The following is an 8,872-nucleotide window of genomic DNA, read 5'->3' on the forward strand; positions in this document are numbered from 1 at the left end:
CCCCTCTCTTCCTAATACTTTCCCCTATACCTATTGGACCTAACACCTCCAATTGTATGATTTAAAATTATATCATACAATAACATCCGGGTTTGCCATTAAAGACGGCCAATGTTGGCTTGGCAAATCCCGTCATTAAAGTGTTAGTTTAAAGAACATATCTATTCAAAATTATGTACTTTAATGATAAATATCTATCTATCTAAATAAGCTATTAGATAACTATATCTAAGGCAAAAAACTTAATTTAACCTTGGGATACTCGCATTTTAAGAATTGTCGGTCGTCTTTACATTCTCATCCTTTGTGGGTTACCCTGTATATAAAATAATTATTTATTATTTATTGTATTTTTTTTTTCAGAAAAATGTCCGTAAATCCGTTCGATCATCTGAAGCGTAGTCTAGATCTAGGGGAGGGGAATACTGCGCAGTATTATGATCTCAAAGCACTAGGTATTTATGTTATTCAGTGGTTCCCCAAAATAGTTAAAACTAAAAATATAAATAGTTTAAACCTGCTTCTAATCAAGAGTAAGATATCTATATTTTAATCCTATAAAAGTAACTGCTTCAAAGACTCACTGTAAAAAATTGTCAGAATTCTACGTTCTAACCAATAAAAACGATTATATCTTTCTCATTGTTACTCTGATCAAGTTTTAAATGTTGTGAATCGAACATTTTCTTGGCTTTCCTTCTTTCTATTATCATTATTCAAGTCTTTTTGTCCTAAGCTGTTTATCTTATTTTTTAAACATACAATACAGGTTTTGGAAATGGAAATGGTATTTTTAAAATTCTTTTGCACAACTTTAAAGTTACGTATAAATAATGAGAAAATGAAAACTGGAGTAAAAAAAGGCCCCAAGAGTCCAGGGGCGTAGTCAGAAATTTCTCCAGGGAGGGCTTAAAATTTTTTTCAGGGGGAGGAAAACTCCATAAAAACCAAAGATTTCACTGATCCAGGGGGCTTAGCTCCCATAGCCCCCCCCCCCTCCTGACTACGCCTCTGCCCAAGACACAAAGCCATGCTTGTTTACCTGCGTAAATTAAAAAATTTCACAAAACTTTGTATTTTTTTGTAGAAAATTATTTTTTTTAGGAGAGAGTTATACGAAGCTTCCTTTCTCCATAAAGGTTCTTCTCGAATCATCTGTTAGGTAAAAATAGTCATTTTTATCCTCCCCTCCCCCTGTATGTATAAAATGCCTTTTTTTTGACGACGAAATGTGCACCCTTCAGAAGGTGGGTGGTGAGGATAGTAAAGGTCGGAGAGTGTTATGAATGCCAGAAACAAGCTTAAAACATGTGATTTAATGAGAATCGATACCCATATTGTATACCATGCGCATAGAATTTACACAGAGTGGGGATGGAAAGGGAAAGGGAGGATACTCAGCGTAAGGGTAGGCTTATCTTAACTATACCATAGCGCAGAAATATAGATAGTTGTTGATAGAATGATTTGATTTGGTTGAATTATTACAAAATTAACACCTACTTCTCCATGAAGCACAATGTATGAGGATGTTTTTTTTGATTGAATAATAAATTGATTATATAATATTTTACAATTCATGTAAGCCATGTTGGTATTTTAGAATAAAAAGTTTGAAAGTTCAAACAGATGAAAACTTCTTATTTTGACTACTTTCTTCTTAAAATTTTTTTTTTTATATTTATCATTAGTTTGATCAAACAAAAAAACTGGAAAAGAAATCATTTGGTATAAGTTGCGAATATGCTGAAGAAAATGCAGAAATTTAAATTTAGTCTAAGGGTGGCACAATTTGGCACTTTTTTGAAAAAAAATGTTCAGATCCTTTCAAAAATAAAAAAGCAAAACAAAAATGTAAATTGTTTTCTCACTTATAAATTCATTCAGCATCACGTTTTTGTAAATAGTAAATCACTTGTGCAAGCAAAAATATATTTTTTTCAAAATATGTCGATATGCCATATGGGTACCAACAAATCCGTCATGAAACACTGAATTCTCAAAAGTTAAAATCATAAAAATCTGTTGAAAATTGAAAATTGAATAATTTATGGGGAAAAAAACGGGCTTTTTAGCGGAACTTTGTCATAGTCCTATAAAATAATAAGTTTTGGTCCTAGATCAACCATTTTTCACAATTTACAAAAAAACCAACAACTGGGCAATATTCAGTGGTTAGAGGCGCAATTTTAGACACCCATATATGCATGTTGCGAAAAAATTGAAAAATCGACCTCCCTTTGTGCTATTAGATTATTTTAGATCAAAGAAAAAGTTTCTAATGTTTTTTGTAAGTTTAATTGAACAATTTTCGCTGCGTGCTGGTAATTTGTCCTAGGGTTATTAAAACTAGATTATCGTTAAAATCTTAACGTTTAATCTCGATATCCAATGTGGGCACTTTCAGATTTGAGGATCATTACTTTGCTTAAGAGGAATTAAATTGATCATTAGACCTGCGTTAGATGGAGATCAATACTTGATCCCTAGGTTCACAACGTGATAACACAAAAGTTTTGACTTTTTGGAAATTGATAACATTATTTAAATTAATTTAGATGGTTGAGGGAGGAGTGGAGGTCCCATTCAGACCCAGTCGAGTTCTTCTCCAGGTAGGGTCATAAGGTCATGGTTGAGGTCAGGATCAAGGTCAAGGTAAAGTTCAACATCAAAGGCACAGTCAAGGTCATGATCAAGGTCAAAGTCAGGGTCAAAATAAGTAGGGTCAAGGTCAAGATCAAGGTGACGGTCAATATCAGGATTAAGGTCAAGGTCAAGCAAGGTCAAGGTCAAGGATCCGGTTCTATTGCAATATATCAACCAAATTACGTGTTGTCTTTAAAACGCACATTTTTAGTGTCAACCAATGAAATATCTTGAAAACCCAATCTTTCTAATCATTGAAAGCTTTACATATGAGTCTGCTAAACAAGAAGAATTTAGGGAAATCAGTTTTTGGAACAAGAAATTATCACAACTTATTCCAGTTTCTGCTGGATCCACNAATTCCCCTCCCCCTCTGCTCACATTCCTGTATACGCCCCTGATTAGGGTCGGCACTTAGTTGAGTAGTCGAAGTTGTAGCTAGGGTCTGTGAAATGGTAAGAATAATGTTTTATTCATTATTCTTCGTTGTCAGGACTTTACCGGAGTCCCCGCCGTGGTAGACTTTGCTGCTATGCGAGATGCAGTTCAGGTATTGATAGATTAATTAATCAATTGTTTTTATGATTTTTTTTGCTTATAACTTTTTTAATGAAATAAGTTTTAACTTGGTTATGATGAATTTTAAGTTTTTAAAAGATAAAATTGTTTTAGTCTTTGGGAGGAAAGCCCTCGGACATCAATCCTCAGTGCCCTGCAGATTTGGTAATAGATCATAGGTAACAATATTTTTAAAGGGACTGTAACTGTAATGTCATGGGTTCCCTGCTTTAATAGATTAATGCCCGATTCACAATGGTATCATTTAAATCTTTATCCGAGAAACAATTTTTTTATCTATTTCCTTGCTCTGCTGCATAAATCTGCAAGTCATTTATCTGGAACACCTGGCTCAACTATGTACTGTACAGTTTAGTTTACAGTTTACAGTTGATGTATCTGGAACAGCTGACTCAGCTATGTACTGTATAGCCCTATGTTCAGTGTACAGTTGATGTATCTGGAACAGCTGGCTCAACTATGTACTGTTTAACCCTATGTTTAGTGTACAAGCTGATGTATCTGGAATCTGGATCAGCTGTCTCAACTATGCACTGTAAAGCCCTATGTTTAGTGTACAGTTGATGTATCTAGGACAGCTGACTCAACTACGTACTGTATAATCCTATGTTTAGTGTACAAGTTGATGTATCTGGAACAGCTGACTCAACTATGTACTGTATAGCCCTATGTTTAGTGTACAAGTAGATGTATCTGGAACAGCTGACTCAACTATGTACTGTATAGCCCTATGTTTAGTGTACAAGTTGATGTATCTGGAACAGCTGACTCAACGGCCAGGAACGAAGAACTTGAGTTTGAGAGGAATCAGGAACGATTTCTCTTCCTAAAATGGGGAGCTAAGGTTAGAACTTAAAACCTAAAATATAAGAATTCTCTTGAAAGATGATGTAATATATGTCCTAATCTTTATTTTTGGTTTTATCTTCTTAGCTTAAGAGATGCCATGAAATGTCCAATCTATCTTTCTATGGTTTATTCTACTTTCATTGAGGGATGAAGTCTATCTTTATCTATGATTTAGTCTACTCACCTGGATAGATGTCGTATTATGTATCTATGTTTTTTCCTACTTAACTAAAGGAATGACATGACGTCTTATGTCCAGTCTATCCTTATCTATGGCTAATCAACTGAAAAGCTGTCTTATGCACAGTCTATTTTTATCTATGTTTATTCTGCTCATTTGGAATATGTCCTTTATGTCCAATCAATCCTTATCTATGGTTTAAGGGATGACGTCTTATGTCCAATCTAAATATCCTTCTATATGGTTTAAGGGATGACGTCTTATGTCCAATCTAAATATCCTTCTATATAGTTTAAGGGATGACGTCTTCTGTCCAATCTATCCTTATCTATGGTTTTTTTCTTATCAAGTGGATTGATGATGTCTTTTATCCTCTCTCATCTATGGTTTAAACTACTCACTTGGAAACCTGGCATTTTTAACCTATCTTTATCTATGTTTATGTTGCTCATTTGGAATATGCCATTTCATGTCCGATCTATCCTTATCTATGATATTATTTCCATGTCATCTAGGCGTTTAAGAACATGTTGATAGTTCCCCCGGGATCTGGAATAGTCCATCAAGTGAACCTGGAATATCTCGCCAGGGTCTGCTTCAATGAAAACGGTAAGTTACTCTTTTTTAATCAATAAAAAAACTTTACCAAGTGTAAGAATTTATTTTTGTAATATCATTTTTCAATGTTTGCGCTCGAATTTAAAATTGAATTTTTGCTAATGGGGTAAATTAGAGAAGTTTCTTCTTAAAATTTCAAAAATAACTGAACTTTTATTTTCAATTTTTTATTAATTTGTAGGTGTTCTGTATCCTGACAGTGTGGTTGGAACAGACAGTCACACAACAATGATCAATGGATTAGGGGTAGTTGGCTGGGGAGTTGGAGGTAACCTATGTTTAGGCCAATTTTAGGTTTAAGGCCATTCTTAGGTCATTTGTAGGTTTTTTTTAGATTATTTTTAGGCCATTCTTATGTCATTTTTAGGTCATTATTAGGTCATTATTAGGCCATTATTAGGCCATTATTAGGCCATTTTTAGGCCATTCTATGGTCACTCTTAGCTCATTTTTAGGCCATTTTTAGATCATTCTTTGTTCATTCTTAGTTCATTCTTAGACTATTCTTAGGTAAATTTTAGGCCGTTCTTAGGCCGTTCATAGGTCATTCTTAGGTCATTTTTGGCCATTCTTAAGCTATATTTGGGTCATTCTGAAGTCATTCTTATGGATATTCTTTGGCCAGTCTTAGTATTGTATTGTATATTATTGATAGTATTGTATTATTAAATTTTACCAGGTATTGAGGCTGAGGCTGTTATGCTGGGTCAACCTATATCTATGACCCTACCCAAGGTTGTTGGATACAAAATCACAGGAAACTAGAAATATTCATTATTTAATATTCATGATATGTATTTCTATTTTAATTCCCCCCTCACCCCCTTTCAAGATGATCGTTTTACATCTGAACTATTGCCTTAATTTAAAACAAATTAAGGCATACACTTTTTTATATTTCCGAAATTTCTTTTGTAAATTCGTTTGGTTGGGTTATGATGCCCCCTACCCCCTACCCCGCCCATTCCTTTTCATTAATTAGCAATAAAATAATTTAATATAACTTCCTTTTTACTATATCAATGAATTCAATTTGTTTTTTGAATGTCGTCTTGTTTATCTTTATGAATATCTCTGTCTGCTATTAGGAAGTTTAAACCCTCTTGTAACCTCAACTGATGTAGTTCTCACAATCACTAAGCACCTTAGGTAACCCACATTTATAGCCAAGGATAGGAGTGGTTGGTAAACAATATTGTATCAATATATGTTGTTTACCACGGTATATTAACTCCCCCTGTATTTAGACAAGTAGGAGTGGTTGGTAAGTTTGTTGAATTCTACGGACCAGGGATGGATAAACTCTCAATAGCAGACAGAGCCACCATTGCCAACATGTGTCCCGAATACGGTACTAAACATTTATCTGATCAATAATGCGGAAGAAATTGTCGTTTTTTATCTTTAAAAGTGTTTAACATTGATAATGTATCTGTATCGACTAAAGAAATATGCTTGTCCCTTTTGTAGAGAAGTCACAATAAAATATAATTATTTAAAAAAATATCTTATACATTTTTGATGTACCGTTGGGACTTGGACAGGGTCATTATTCATTAATGTAGTTATACTTTGATGAAATAGAAACTTTTGAATACGTGTCGTCTTTGTTTTCCTTTACTTAAAAAATGTATCCAAGGATCTTATTTAATTTTACTATTTCTGTGTTTTTGGTAATAGTTAGTCTAATTGGAAATTACAAAATTCTAATCGACATTTCAAAATAAAAATAAAAATGAAGACGACGAAAATTCTACTGCTTTCTGGTTCTTACTGTATGGTAACTGTGGTTGGCTAAATAAGTCATGTTCAGGAGCCACTATTGGGTTCTTCCCCGTGGACCTGAAGACCCTGGAGTACTTGAGGCAGACCAACCGGTCCGAGGAGAAGATCAAGATGATCGAGAAGTACATGTCAACAGTTGGGATGCTCAGGAACAAATTCAAACTAAAGAAATGCGCAATAGTTTTGGAAGAAATCCGCGAACATATTTTGTGGAAATGCGGGAATACAACCCTAACCAATAAATTAATTTAAATTTTAACTAAAGTTAACTTTTTTAACATAGTTTGTGAAATAACTGCATTAGTTTGTAATAGTCCCGCTGTGTAGAAATTTCCAAGATGTTTCCCAAGATCCCGAGTTCTCTGAACTCCATGAGCTCGACCTGGGGACTGTAGTGCCAAGCCTTTCTGGACCTAAACGTCCTCATGATAGGTAGATTATTCATTTATTCATTCATATATTCATCATATATTCATTCATTTATGTATTCATGCATTCATGTATTCATTCAAATATTCATTCATATATTCATTTATTTATAAATTTGTTAATCTGTTAATTTGTTAATTTGTTCATTTGTTCATTTGTTCATTTTTTCATTGTTCAATTGTTCAATTGTTCATTTTTTCATTTTTTCATTTTTTCATTTTTTCATTTTTTCATTTGTTCATTTGTTCATTTGTTCATTTGTTCATTTATTCATTTATTCATTTGTTCATTGGTTCATTGGTTCATTGGTTCATTGGTTCATTGGTTCATTGCTTCATTGGTTCATTGCTTCATTGCTTCATTGGTTCATTGGTTCTTTGGTTCATTTGTTCAATGTATTGATTTATTTATTCGTTCATTTGTTCATTAATTCATTTATCCTTATGTTTTCCATTTATTAATCCTAAATCTTTTTCTTCATTTGCTATGCATTCATTCATCAATTTGTTCTATAAAATCACTTGGTGATATATTAATTAGTTTAAATTTCTATTGTTTTTTCAACATCTATACTTAAATTCATTTATTATATTTATTTTTCAATTTTATTTAATCAAATAGAACCATTTATTTGCCTAGGGTATCTGTAAGTGTGATGAAGGATGATTTCATCAAGTGTCTGGAGTCTCCAATTGGATTTAAGGTTTGTATAAATGTCGTCTTCAGAAACTAGTTTTAACCTAAAAATGAATAATTGTTTTTTTTCCATGTTTTTATAAAATTTTTAAACTTTCTTTAGATTTTATAATTGTTTTTTTTTATAGAACAATATGGGATTGGGGAGTGAGCAATCTTTGGAAGTAATTTCGCGCATTTCTCGATAGCATTGTAGGCCTTTTTCTGTTCAGGGATTTGCTATTCCAGCTGACAAGGTGAAGACGACAGTACCATTTATGTACGAGGGTCAGGAGTACACCTTGAACCATGGTTCAGTTCTTATTGCCGCAATTACTTCATGCACAAACACAAGCAATCCAAGGTTAGTAATCCTCAATTTTACAAATATTCATTAGTTTTCTTTTTCTTGAATGCATATTCTAAAAATCTAGTTTGTCTTTTCTTTAAAATGAACAAGCCTGTGGTCGAATTTAAAGAATTTGAGCGGCGGTTTAAATTTAAGCCGCGATTTAAATATCGTTGGTTCCACTTAAAATTGTATCAAATGTGTCAAGATTTAAGCCGGCGCTGAATTTAAACCAGGTTTTGGCAGATTTAAACCGCGGCTCAAATTCTTTAAATTCCATCTCAGGTTTATTAATTTTAAGATAGGAAATACATGTTCTTAATGATGATTTATAGGTTGCTGTTGTAAATCATATATGGCAGTTTTTGAATGAAACTAAAGTTTATGTTTTTTTTCATCATTGGATTAGCTCTGTTTACTTCAAATTTTGTATCGATGTTAATCCAAACCACAACTTTACTTTTTAACTTGATTTAATCTACTGATGAAAATTATTTGTTTAAATCAACAAAAAATACACAAGTCATTTTTCCCTTAAACCATAAATAAACCATATTTGTAGTCAAATAAACCAAATTTGTAGTTTAATAAACAAAATTTGTAGTAGGATAAACCATTTTTGTGGGATGATAAACCATATTTGTAGGATAATAAGTTCCATTTTTTGTGGCTTAACAAACCATATTTGTATAGAATAGATTTAGACGTATGTGGAGCACATCCATACACCCGATGGGTTCTCCAAACTGGGGGGGGGGGTT

The 8,872-nt window shown here is 33.0% G+C and overlaps 1 protein-coding gene across 1 annotated transcript in view; it reads left to right on the forward strand.

Annotated features, from left to right (window-relative positions):
* The first annotated feature begins 346 nt into the window (after positions 1-346).
* LOC111705168 (cytoplasmic aconitate hydratase) overlaps positions 347-8,872 on the forward strand; it is a 23,759-nt gene continuing 15,233 nt past the window's right edge. The window contains exons 1-16 of the mRNA XM_023477630.1: positions 347-455; positions 1,105-1,162; positions 1,604-1,619; positions 2,559-2,612; positions 3,140-3,196; positions 3,319-3,383; positions 3,964-4,069; positions 4,771-4,864; positions 5,055-5,141; positions 5,553-5,630; positions 5,962-6,022; positions 6,121-6,224; positions 6,687-6,807; positions 6,986-7,090; positions 7,727-7,790; positions 7,996-8,126. Of these exons, the coding sequence (XP_023333398.1) occupies positions 368-455; positions 1,105-1,162; positions 1,604-1,619; positions 2,559-2,612; positions 3,140-3,196; positions 3,319-3,383; positions 3,964-4,069; positions 4,771-4,864; positions 5,055-5,141; positions 5,553-5,630; positions 5,962-6,022; positions 6,121-6,224; positions 6,687-6,807; positions 6,986-7,090; positions 7,727-7,790; positions 7,996-8,126 (1,289 nt within the window). The 5' untranslated portion in view covers positions 347-367. The remainder of the gene's footprint in view (positions 456-1,104; positions 1,163-1,603; positions 1,620-2,558; positions 2,613-3,139; positions 3,197-3,318; positions 3,384-3,963; positions 4,070-4,770; positions 4,865-5,054; positions 5,142-5,552; positions 5,631-5,961; positions 6,023-6,120; positions 6,225-6,686; positions 6,808-6,985; positions 7,091-7,726; positions 7,791-7,995; positions 8,127-8,872) is intronic.

Source organism: Eurytemora carolleeae, unplaced genomic scaffold (assembly GCF_000591075.1).
Source record: "Eurytemora carolleeae unplaced genomic scaffold, Eaff_2.0 scaffold564, whole genome shotgun sequence".
NCBI classification, from domain to species: domain Eukaryota; kingdom Metazoa; phylum Arthropoda; class Copepoda; order Calanoida; family Temoridae; genus Eurytemora; species Eurytemora carolleeae.